The 12,914-nt window shown below is 41.1% G+C and overlaps 1 protein-coding gene across 1 annotated transcript in view; it reads left to right on the top strand.

Annotated features, from left to right (window-relative positions):
- The window catches only part of LOC127622843 (dmX-like protein 2), an 85,868-nt gene that overhangs the window by 30,841 nt on the left and 42,113 nt on the right, over nucleotides 1-12,914 (top strand). The window contains 11 exon segments of the mRNA XM_052096947.1: nucleotides 1,325-2,998; nucleotides 4,186-4,296; nucleotides 4,382-4,551; nucleotides 4,960-5,057; nucleotides 5,239-5,404; nucleotides 7,507-7,771; nucleotides 9,267-10,036; nucleotides 10,252-10,542; nucleotides 11,207-11,398; nucleotides 11,630-11,706; nucleotides 12,033-12,163. Coding sequence (XP_051952907.1) covers nucleotides 1,325-2,998; nucleotides 4,186-4,296; nucleotides 4,382-4,551; nucleotides 4,960-5,057; nucleotides 5,239-5,404; nucleotides 7,507-7,771; nucleotides 9,267-10,036; nucleotides 10,252-10,542; nucleotides 11,207-11,398; nucleotides 11,630-11,706; nucleotides 12,033-12,163 — 3,945 coding nt within the window.

Raw genomic sequence — 12,914 nt, 5'->3', positions numbered from 1 at the left:
TCATCCATGTTATCAATGAGTTTATCTGTGACCATGTCACTCACTGGTCCAGATGAAAAGCACAATTTTGCCTGTTTAAGCGGGTTGAAGTGGGACTCGTTTTTGACAGCGCTGATTTGAGAGCAGTAGGTGGGGATATTTTACTGTGATACGTGATAGTGGCTCAAGCTAAACAGCCTCAAGCCTTTGAATACACACAGAAAAACACTTTATTAATGTGCTGATATTCAAGAGAGCGATCGCTTCATTACTTTGGGAATGTAGACTTTAATAGGCAACTGGGTAATGCAAATACTAACAGACTGTGTGTTTGCATTTTATATTTCTCATCAGTGTGCTTCCATAAACTCCACTGAGTGGTTTTGTGCTCTTGCGCTGGTTCATGTGGACACACACACACACACACATATTTTCTTGTAAGCACATCTTGTTACCATCAATATATATTTAACATTAGCTGCTGTTTACATCTTTTCAAATAAAGCGCTGCATTTTGTTCATGTCAGTGTCTCTGTTACTTGATTTTAAATTAACAGTTTTTGTTCAGATTTTTGGCTTTTTTCTCTTTCGGCCAAAAACCAGCATTTTTGGCCTAAAAGTTTCGGTGGCCAAAATTCCGATGCATCCCTAATATTTCATGAAAGAAAGAAAGTCTTATGGGTTTGGAGTGACATTACTGTGAGTATTTTCCATATTAGGGTGATTAATATAACGTATTGGGGTAGATACAGAATTACACAAAAGCAAACGTTTTTTACCAGAAAAACTGACAAAAATATTGATGACAGATTCTGCAATCCCATTGGTCCCTTCCCCCTAATACCACTTATTTGCCTACTAATGACTAGCAATAGCAAGTAGCAAATTATGGTTCATGGCTGTGATGAAAACTAAAGCCTATTGTCTATCTAAATAGAAGGGACAGGCCTTTTATATGTTCTGCACCAACTTCCTGTTTCAATAAGAAATATGTCATCACAGCTCTGCCCCTCAGAAAGCACTTGACAATCATTGTGTCCTGGTTAAAGGTGTAGTTCAGCTGAAAATGGTTATTTTTACCTTAATGTCATTCCAGATCCGTTGTGAAATGTTTTCTTCTGTGGAACAATTTAATTTGACTTAATTTGCCATATAATAAAAGTTAATATTTCCACACAAAAATAAAATGGTACTTGCTAAATGGGGCCATGACATTTGGTAAATTTTTGCCTTGCGTGTCCTATTGACATTTGTGAGTTTGTGTGTGAATGCGAGTGTATTGTGCTTGCACATATTGTGTTCTACTATGACATCATACTGTGCATTGTGCCTTTGTGTTTTCAAGGTCACTTGAGCTCCTCGTCAATCTACCCTGTATGTTTGGCTCCGTACCTGATTGTGACCACCTGTTCTGATGGCCGTGTCAGGTTCTGGCGCTGTGGGGTTGCCATTGACTTAACAGCACCCAACCCAGAAGAGACATGTTCATACCACTGGGAGCCCTGGAGCCTCTTAAAAGACGAAGATGACAACGACAGCTCCGTGTCAGTAACGGGCCGCCCTGTCGCGGTCAGCTGCTCCTACACAGGCCGACTTGCAGTGTCATTCAAACAGATGTCGCCTGGGAATGAAATCGAGGCAGCTCAGGACTTCTCCATGCTCGTTTCGATCTACGAGTGCGAGTCGACGGGTGGTTCAGAGTGGGTTCTGGAACAGACCATTCACCTAGACGATTTTAGCAAACCTGCGAAAATGTTGGATCCATGTGTTAGCGTCGATAGCAACTTGGTTGTGTACAGCAAGTCAGATCTGTTTGTAAACAAAGACAGCCCCAATATCAAGCACTTTGTACACCTGGATTGGCTTTCTAAAGAAGATGGGTCACACATCTTGACGGTCGGGGTTGGATCCAACATCCTTATGTATGGCCGGATCTCAGGGATTGTCACCGAGCAGACAGGTGTAAAATATGGCATGGCGGTCACCCTACCTCTAGGGGGCAGTATAAAGCAGGGCATTCGCTCTCGCTGGGTGTTGTTGAGGTCCGTAAACCTTGTCTCTTCCGTAGACGGCACCCCGTCACTTCCAGTGTCTCTGTCATGGGTGCGAGATGGCATCCTGGTGGTGGGCATGGACTGTGAGATGCAGGTTTACGCACAGTGGAGGCAGGATGAGAAACCAAGAGACTCTGAGGACAACAGTGTGTCCTCACCAGATGGCGTTGGCGCTCGCTTTGTTTCTGTGTCAAATGAGGGTCGAGGGCGATCTAAGAGTGTCTTCGAGGGCAGTGCGGGAATTGACGATGCATTACTCCCCCCTGCCGTGATTCAAGATGGTGGTTTGTTCGAGGCAGCCCATTCGCTGTCGCCCACCCTGCCACAGTACCACCCCACCCAGCTGCTGGAGTTGATGGACCTCGGAAAGGTACGACGGGCCAAGGCCATTTTGGCTCACCTGGTCAAGTGCATTGCCGGCGAAGTTGCCGTGGTGAGAGATGTGGAGGCGGGTGAGGGCGGAGCTAGGAGACACCTATCCCGGACCATCAGCGTGACAGGCAGCACTGCAAAGGACACTATCGTTGCCGGGCGAAATGGTGGGCGAGATTACACCGAAATCAACTCAATCCCGCCGCTTCCGCTATATGCCCTGCTGTCTGCGGACCTGGATACCTCCTACAAAGCAGGAGAGGAGGCGGGAAAAACTGGAAAAGGGGTGGAGCGTGAGGCGCAGAAACAACCAGAGGAACAGTACGCCGATCTTTTTCAGGTGCCGACCGTGACCACCGACGACTTTGTAAGCTTTGCTGCTGAGAAACCAGAGAAGAAGTCTCGCGTGATTAACCTGTCGCAGTATGGCCCCACATATTTCGGCCCTGAGCACGCACAGGTGCTGTCTTCGCATCTCATGCACTCCAGCCTGCCAGGACTCACACGCCTCGAGCAGATGTTCCTTGTGGCTCTCGCTGATACTGTGGCAACCACCAGTGCAGAAGTGGGATCTACGGATAAGAAATACACAGGTGAGTTTACCTTTGCACGCCAAAATTAAACGCTATATATTTGGACTGGATAAAAATGAAAAGTTTCCGATGCATCACAATCTTCATTTGAACAATCTCAATATTGATTCTTACATGCCAAGATTGATCTTTTAATTCTAATCCCACAAAGCACAGGTGCCTTAAAGGATCCGTGCTACTTCAAGTACTGGTTTAGCATTTAGCACAAAACAAAATAAATACCAAATATTACAAATTATGCATGTAAACAATAAACATTTAACAATATACAGTATCTCACAAAAGTGAGTACACCCCTCACATTTTTGTAAATATTTGATTATATCTTTTAATGTGACAACATTGTAGCAAAGTGTCATTTCTTCAGTGTTAAGTAGTGAGTGTACAGCTTGTATAACAGTGTAAATTTGCTGTCCCCTCAAAATAACTCAACACACAGCCATTAATGTCTAAACCGCTGGCAACAAAAGTGAGTACACTCCTAAGTGAAAATGTCCAAATTGGGCCCAATTAGCCATTTTCCCTCCCCGGTGTCATGTGACTTGTTAGTGTTACAAGGTCTCAGGTGTGAATGGGGAGCAGGTGTGTTAAATTTGGTGGCATCGCTCTCACACTCCCTCAAACTGGTCACTGGAAGTTCAACATGGCACCTCATGGCAAAGAACTCTGAGGATCTGAAAAAATCAGCCACAACATTGTGTAGATCTCCCTTCTGCTGCCAAAACAGCGACAACCCGCATCTCAGAACAGTATTCTGAGATTATATTCTTCTCACCACAATTGTACAGAGCGGTTATCTGAGTTACTGTAGACTTTGTCAGTTAGAACCAGTCTGACCATTCTCTGTTGACCTCTCTCATCAATAAGACATTTCCATCCACAGAACTGACACTCACTGGATGTTTTTTGTTTTTGGCACCATTCGGAGTAAATTCTAGAGACTGTTGTGTGTGAAAATCCCAGGAGATCAGCAGTTACAGAAATAACTGGGATTTAGATGGGCAAGGAGGAGGGGAGCTCTTGTGTCACCTGCTTTTTGGCGATCTCTTCACAGTCCACACAATCACAAGTCTGCTACATGTACAATACAAACATGTTTCTATAAAGGTTAGCTTTCGAGGTTGCATTAGGGTATAGGAAATATGATTACCTTAGATTAAAAACACACGTGTGTGTGTGTTCTGCAGGTGGAGAGGCTCTAGACGAGTGTGGTCTGCGTTACCTGTTGGCCATGAGGTTACACACCTGTCTGCTTACCTCCCTGCCCCCCCTCTACAGGATACAGCTACTGCATCAAGGTAACACACACTTACTGGAACCACACGCTCATTTGCACATACACTGGTGTTGTAGTCTCTCCTGGTTGTTTGTGTCCATGTCCAGGTGTGTCCACGTGTCACTTTGCGTGGGCATTTCACTCTGAGGCTGAGGAGGAGATGCTGAACATGATCCCAGCCATGCAGAGAGGAGATCCAATGTGGTCTGAGCTCAAAGCGGTGGGCGTCGGCTGGTGGATCCGAAACATTAACACACTCAGACACATGGTGGAGAAGGTGAGACCCCATGAAATCAAAATTGAGGTCCAAAGTATTAAACCACATTATTATTTTGTTCTCTTTTAATTTTTATATTTTTTTACCTAGAAATAAACAAAATGTAGTTATGTTGTAAAATAAATGTTAAAAAGCATACCTACATCTAAAAATGTGTGTATATATATATATATATGACAAGTTCAATAAAAAAATAAAAATAATATATATTATTTTTATTTTTTTATTGAACTTGTCACTCAAATCGTCATGCTTAAAAATATAATATGTATTGGGGAATGTTGTATCAAATTAGAAAACAATGCAAAAGAAAAAAAAAACATGTTTAGTGGTGCTCTAGTCTTTGGGACACCACTGGATATTCAATTGAATTAAAAATCTAAATAAATCTCTCCCTTTGTGCATTAGGTGGCTAAAGCAGCGTTTCAGAGGAATAATGATCCACTGGACGCAGCTCTCTTCTATCTGGCTATGAAGAAGAAAGCTGTGCTCTGGGGTCTCTTCAGGTACACTTTAAACACACTCACTCTGTCCATCAAGTTATTCATAGATGCACTGACATGCATATCTATATCTCATATACTGTGTGATAATCCTCTATGGATGGTGTTACTGTAGGCATTACTGAAGGATAAACAGAAGCTTCGAAGTATCTGTATGTTTACGCATCTATTGATTTGTGTGTAGGTCTCAACACGAAGAGAAGATGACCCAGTTCTTCAGCCATAACTTCAGTGAGGATCGCTGGAGGAAGGCGGCTTTGAAGAACGCTTTCTCTCTCCTGGGAAAACAGCGCTTTGAGCAATCCGCCGCATTCTTCCTGCTTGCTGGATCCCTAAAAGATGCCATGGAGGTCTGCATCGCTTTTACCATGCTGAAATTCCCTCCCTGAAGAATATAGAGAAATTGTATTGTCCAGAGTTTACTGCTTTCAGTTTGGTTGTCAAGCGTGACGTCGGGTTGTGTTCGTGTGTAACCAGTGGATTGTGATAGAACAGCCCTGAGTGCTTCAGTTCAGACATCACAGATAAACATGACAGATTTAGTTTACCTTGGGCCTGATGTCTGAAAGCACTCCGTCAAAACACACTGATTACAACGGTCCTGCAGAGAGTGCGATGATGCATGGATCGCTCACATGGGACGTGTGGAGTTATGTTAGCAATATGGATGAACTCCACAAATGCGACAAAGTGTAATTTAGTCCTTTTTCATTTCAAACAGAGTCGGTAGTGACTTTGGTGGTAAATATCCAAATAAAACATTAACATTAATATCACTGCTGGAGAAACTCACTAAGGTACTTATACATACTGTAATTGGGTGAAACATGTCCGGGTCATTTTCACCTAAATTAAAAGCAAAAATTGTATATTTTTTTGCATAACGACCATTTAACCTATTTTGGGTCCATGATGACTTTTAAAATTATTATGACGTATTCCTCCGCAAGTTTCATTACCATTATGAATGCTGCCATTTTCCTTTTTTTGCAAACAGAATACCACCATGATGCATACATATTAAATAAGATATATATATATTTTAGTACTAATACATAATAATAAATACATAACAATTATACTAATAACTAATAAATAAGATTTGTATATACATTAGTATTATTATTATAAAATAATATATATAAAACATACTAACATAATGTATAAATGCATAAATAATGACATTTAAATGTATAAATAATAATTATAAACCTTATGTGATAATTGCTATTGCCAGTCATGACAATAAGATTTTACACATAATAGTAATGAGAATAGTGTGGAGGGCCAAATTACTAAAAATGTAATCAAGTAAATATTTAAATGTTTAGATAAATGATTTAACACATAATGGAAATTTTAAATGTATGATGTATTTTCTCTGTTCTCATTACAAAAGCAAACATTTGACACATTCTTTAAAGGCTCAAAATTATATATATTATTATATATACAATAATGTATATAATAAATACTACCATGATGTTTACAGGCTTTTGTGTATATATATACTTTATATACATAGTCTGTGTGTGTGTGTGTGTGTGTGTGTGTATATGTATGCATGTATGTATATATATATATATATATGAAATCATAAATGATAAAATAATTGAATTAATCATTATACTGTATCACTCATATATCCTGTATATCCCTTGTATTATATTTTAGCATCAGTTTGCATCCACTTTCTTTTTAGAATTATCGTTGGGTTCATTTTGTTCCTGCTTAAGCAAGAGCTCCGTGTTTTTTTTGTTTTTTTACTTTAGCTTTTTTATTTAGAGGTTTACAGTTATCGGCATGTCACTCAGTGGGGGTCACCTTTCAAAATCTATTTCTTTGGACTTTCTGTTTTGTGACTTTTAAGCATGTTGTTTTTTTTCACATGGCAACTATTGCAGCTAAAACATTGACAATCTCTTTATTTTAAGCCATATAGAAATTTTCAGGGAAATGTTGGGTGAAATAAAGGCAGTAAATGGCATTAACATTGACTTAGGTGTGTGAACCTCTCTTGTCAGCATTAAACAGTTTGTCCGACTGGAAAATACACAACATGATGTTGATTCTGTGAGAGAATGTAATCAATTGTTAGACGACCTTCTGCGTTGTAAAGGTGACAGCAACTGTCCTTGAGCGACGTGTCGATAATACTCAAATGAAAATGGATGCAAACTAGAGCTAAAACGAAATACATTGAACGGCTAAATATTTATTTAGCCGTTCAATGATTCATTTGATGATTTTATAATTTATATTAAACAATTTCATATGCATTTAATGATACAGTATATTTAAATGTTAAGTTAATGATTTCATATTGAGGAATTTAGCCCTCCGTAGAATTGAGAAAAAAATGAGGTGAAATATAATCCCCATTTGCTCTTGTAAGGTTTTATGACATTTATTTTCAAATGTTTTCATATGTTTGTCTCTGTTGTTCTGGTAGGTTTGTCTGGAGAAGATGGAGGACATCCAGCTTGCGATGATCGTGGCACGTCTGTATGAAGCCGATTTCGAGAGCTCCTCCACCTGTAAAGGGGTCTTGTACGAGAAGGTTCTCGGCTGCAACCGAGATGGTAGCGGCTTCTCCTGTACTAAATTGCACCCTGACCCGTTCCTGAGGAGCATTGCTTACTGGATCATAAAGGACTACACCAGAGCCCTGGACACACTTCTGGAGCAGATTCACAAAGAGGATGACCAGAACCCTGGTGAGATGCAGATCTCAGTGTTTTACCATGGTAAAGGGGTGTCAGGTTTTTGTATCTTTTCTGTATAGATGTGATGAAAAACCAGCGCTTTTCTTGCATTTACATTTGTTATGTCCAAATTTTGTCATGGCCCATCTCTTTAGTATTATCATTGAAGAAAAATCTTTAGAAGTTTAGTAGTTTCAAGGGCCTTTCAATGATCGCAAGCAGAACGTTTTTAAGCTGCCATCTTGTCCGTACCTCAACCGGAAGTTGGGTTATGTTATGGTTGGGTTATGGTTTTTCAAACAGTATGTAACGAGTAAGTATGGGTCAGGTTGACTAGTCGATTAGTAATGTGCGGAGCTTTAATGGCTGTTGAGGTGGAATTGGATATAGACACAACTTCTCTGAGAGGTTTTTATCGTGTCTGTAGATGACTTTCTAATGACTGTTGGCATGTTAAAACCCTCCCTGAGAAGTAGCTCCTAAATTCAGGGCTCAACAGTTAAGATTTTTTATTCTTCTGGCCCAGTCAGGTCAGCAGCTCACATTTGTGCTTGCCCTGCCAATATTTTTACCTGCCCCAAAACTCAAACACACACAAAATGTATTTTATTTTTAGCAACATGTATTTATGCAGTATGTTAGATTTTCTTTAAACATTTAATTATTCATCTTTTAAATGAATACTACTCCGAGAAGACGGTACCTTGTCTGTCCATCTAAATGTCGCTTTGGATAAAAGCGTCTGCCAAATGCATAAATGTAAATGTAAATCTATTTTGTACATTGTTAGACTATTCATCAGAAAATGGTTGAGTGTAGGCAAAAAATGGATGAGGTACAGTGGGTGAAATGGGGTCCCAGGTCACTAAAGACCCAATGCATGAAATTAAGGGTTAAATCACTAGAAAAGTGCTAAATACATCCCAGAAAACCATATGCTTTTGCAAGGCATGAAAACATGTGCATAATAGGGCTTGCAAGGATACTCAATTTTACTAGTCGAGTAACTCAGATACTCGGCGGGTCAATGTTTACATTATGTAAATGACTCAGAGGTTGGTTTAATCTTAACTCTTTTGCTATTTTCCACATTTAAAAAACATTGATGGATAATTCCAAATGAGGTCCGTCATTTTGACAGATAGAATACAAGAAAGAAAACCATTTAAACCATAGCACGTTGAGGAATTTTCCTCTGGCAGACACCATGTGGAACAAGTGCACATTAAAATAATGTGATCCACAAGTACTCAGCACTGCCCCATGTGTGGACTAGTGGCAAAATTAAATAATCGAGCAACCCCCATTACATGATCAATAAATGTATGTAGTGTCAATGAAACACTGGCCCAATGATGGATTCATCAACTGTCCCAAAACTCCTTTACACTGCCCTGTGCAACCAGGCCATCCTTCCTTTTGAGACTACAATTTATTTTTGATTTATTGCTTGTGTGGAATACTTGAGTAACTGAATTTTGAACAGGACTGTTTCCCTGTCTTTCAGATGTGCTGGTTAAATCATGTAACCCTGTCGTCTTCAGTTTCTATAACTACTTGCGCGCGCATCCTCTGATCATTCGCCGGCACTTCGCCAACCCCGAGACGTCACTGGCTGCGGTCGGTCTAACAACAGATTGCAACAGTGCTGACGAAATCAACCTGATTGAGCGGAAACTATTCTTCACCACCGCTAATGCTCACTTCAAGGTGGGCTGTCCACTCCTGGCCCTCGAAGTCTTATCCAAGATCCCCAAGGTCACTAAGAAAGTGTTGTCTCTGAGTAAGGGCTCATCCGTAGCCAACGTCAGTGCCACCCAACCACAGGAGAATGGAGGTAAGACGGGAGATCTGGGCTGGGGCGCTCCTGCCGCACTGATTCAGACCTGGGGAGCGGACTCTTCCGCCGGGCTGGAATGGAGTCAGCCAGTGATTAAAATGGAGGATGAAGGGCTACAGCTGGACTGGGGTGATGATAAAGAGGAAGATGAGGAGGAGGAGGAGGTTGGGCTGATGATGAAGAAACCAGAGGCAGAAGAGGAGCAGGCCAGAAAGCCGGCTAAAGGCTCGGCGCTGCAGCACGAGGACTCCATGGGCAAATCAGAAGTGGACGTGATCGCAGAACAGCTCAAGTTCAGAGCCTGTTTGAAGATCCTGATGACTGAGCTGCGGACACTGGCGACAGGATACGAGGTGGATGGTGGGAAACTGCGATTTCAGCTCTACAACTGGCTGGAGAAGGAGATTGAGGCCATTCACCTTATCTGCAACTATAAGGTTGGTGCTCAGCTTCTCACTGTGACCTTTGATTTCAAGCTCAGGACCGTTAATGTGCGGAGCTTTGATGGCTGTTGAGGTGGTGGAATTGGATATAGACACAACTTCTCGGAGAGGTTTTTAGCATGTCTTTAGATTTTTTTATTCTTCTGGCCCAGTCAGGTATAGTGATTCAATTGTAAATATCAGATACATTGCTCTGTATTTTTTATCAGGTTGAAGCGAAGACATATGTAGGTCAGCTGGACAAATGGGGTGACGATGTATCTCTGGATCTGGAGGACTCTCTGATCCGAGGCGATGCAGGAGTGTATGAAAGACACCAGATGGAGCGTCGGCGTCTGCAAGCCAAACAGCTGCATGCGGAGCGGAGGAAAGCCTGGCTGATGAAGAATCAGGCCCTGCTAAGAGTCTTCCTCAGTTACTGCAGTCTACACGGGGCCAAGGGTGGAGGAGTGACCTCAGTCAGGATGGAGCTGCTCTTCCTTCTACAAGAATCACAGCAGGTCAGTATATATGATTGAGCGAGAGAGAGAGTATGCACAGAGAGTTTTAAAGATAAATAGATACAGAAGTTAAAATACTTTCTCCTATCCCATCTTAGTATGCAGAGAAACTGTAAGTAAGCCATTCGTAGGTTAATTTTCTCGAAAAAGTTTTTGTATTTGTGGCACTATAAAATTCCTCTGTATGATATGAGCTACCTGTCCAGCCCAACACAACAACATCGACTCAGATGGTGGACGAAGGTGTTTCGAGATTTTCCTGAATCAGAGCTAAATGCATGCTCAGTGTTTCAACTTAAGTCTGTATGAATGTCATTTATTTCCAGTATGAAGCTGAAGCTTTGAGTGAAATCTTGTGTGTAAACAACATGTAATAGCATGTATCCTCTTGGAGTCCTTCATGTCCCTCATTGGATAGTTTCTATAAAATGCAGTTTAAAACAGTCATAACACACGGACATCCATAGACACATAATAGACGAGAGCAATTGTCACACAATGGATGGCAACAGTTGCCAAGGTCATTTTGGTCAGTTACGTTTTCATGGCCATGGTTAAGCAGCTGATCAATCGAATATAATCATTATAATAGTTTTTGTGAGTGTCAGAAGTTGTCAGATTTCTGTATGATGGGTTTTGATTGAATGTTTGTATGTTGCATCAGGAAATGACCGTGAAGCAGCTTCAGTCGCCCCTCCCCCTTCCCACCACTCTGCCCCTGCTGTCGGCCAGCATTGCCCCCACAAAGACCGTCATCGCCAACCCCGTCCTGCACCTCGGCAACCACATACACGACATTCTCTACACCATCATCCAGATGGAGGCTCCGCCACACCCAGACATTCTGGACGACCGGGTGAGAGTCACATACGCATACACACACACAGATTACTGAGAGGAAGAGAGAAACAAATTGATATGTCTTAATTTGCTTCTCCAATAAATGTATCTTGTTTTAAGGATGTTTAGATAGTTACTTGAAAACAAGACAAAAATACTGATTAAGTAAATGATATTATACTGTGTGTGGAAGAAATGAAAGTGCAACATATGACTGGGTGTGTGTCTTATTCTGCATGTGTTTCAGGTAAACACTCTACACACTCTTGCTGCATCTCTTTCAGCTTGTATCTATCAGGCGCTGTGTGACAGCCACAGTTACAGGTACACACACAACTACATATAGACACATTATCCCCTTAATGTAATCAGAATTTTTTTATTCTGTTATCATTTTCGAGAAGTTTTGATGAATATCCTAGCCACCCTGTTCCACATAATAAAAATGAATGGGAACAGGTTATCACCAAAAAAACGTTGAGTAAATAATGATAGAATTTTCAATATTGGGTGAACTAACTGTCCTCTAAAGAGGTTGTAGGGGCTTGTATTTTTATCCACATGAGAACAGTGATCCATCCTGCTATCACACACACATACACTGTATCTGACTTACTCCCTCCTGCTGGTGTGTATGTGTGTGGGTTCAGCAGTCAGTCGGAGGCCAGTCAGTTCACAGGGATGGTGTATCAGGGGCTGTTACTAAGCGACAGACGTCGACTTCGCACAGAGAGCATCGAGGAACATGCCACGCCCACCTCCGCCCCGGCACAATGGCCAGGTAACATACATCGAACACAACCAGAGAAATGTGATGATACATTCTGTGTAGAGAGGACAACAAATCCTTTGGATCCTATTTCTAATAAATGCACCTGGTTCTTAAGTTTTTGTTTTCATAAACTTTCATCAAAATGCCCCTTCAGTTATTTTGCAATGCCTTATTTCTTTTCTACTGATGTAACCAAGACTATATAGGCAGGGGAAAATAATATTAACCAATAATATCGAAGCAAAAAACAAATAATACTTGAATACTTGTGTCCTGTGACCAGGGCTGATTTCATGTTGGTATAGAGCCACTATTCCACTGTATATTTCACTGAGAATTACACGTAATAGCATCACACTGTGAAAGTTTAATACATTGTGAAGGCTGTTTCATGTTGTCTTAAAAAAGTGATGAACATGGTGATCAGAGAGGGAAGCAGTGGTGAAGAGAGGAGTGAAATTATCTGTGATTTTTAGATTTAGAAAATAAAAGGTAATTGCCTAAAATGAGGAGCTACCGTAAATGCAGAATTGTACGCACACACACAAAGAAAGATATGTTCAATTGCTGGCTGGATGGATGGATGGATGGATGGATGGCTGGCCAGACAGTAGGATAGATTGGTGGATGGATGCATGGATGGATAGATTGATGGATAAATGGATTGGATGAATGGCTGGACAGCAGGACAGATAGATAAATGGATGGATGGATGGATGGATAAATACACTGTATATGTATGACTGATGAATATATTTGA

The sequence above is a fragment of the Xyrauchen texanus genome, chromosome 29 (genome assembly GCF_025860055.1).
Source record: "Xyrauchen texanus isolate HMW12.3.18 chromosome 29, RBS_HiC_50CHRs, whole genome shotgun sequence".
Lineage (NCBI taxonomy): Eukaryota > Metazoa > Chordata > Actinopteri > Cypriniformes > Catostomidae > Xyrauchen > Xyrauchen texanus.
Note: the sequence above shows the minus strand (reverse complement) of the source record. Positions and strands in the feature narration are given on the sequence as shown.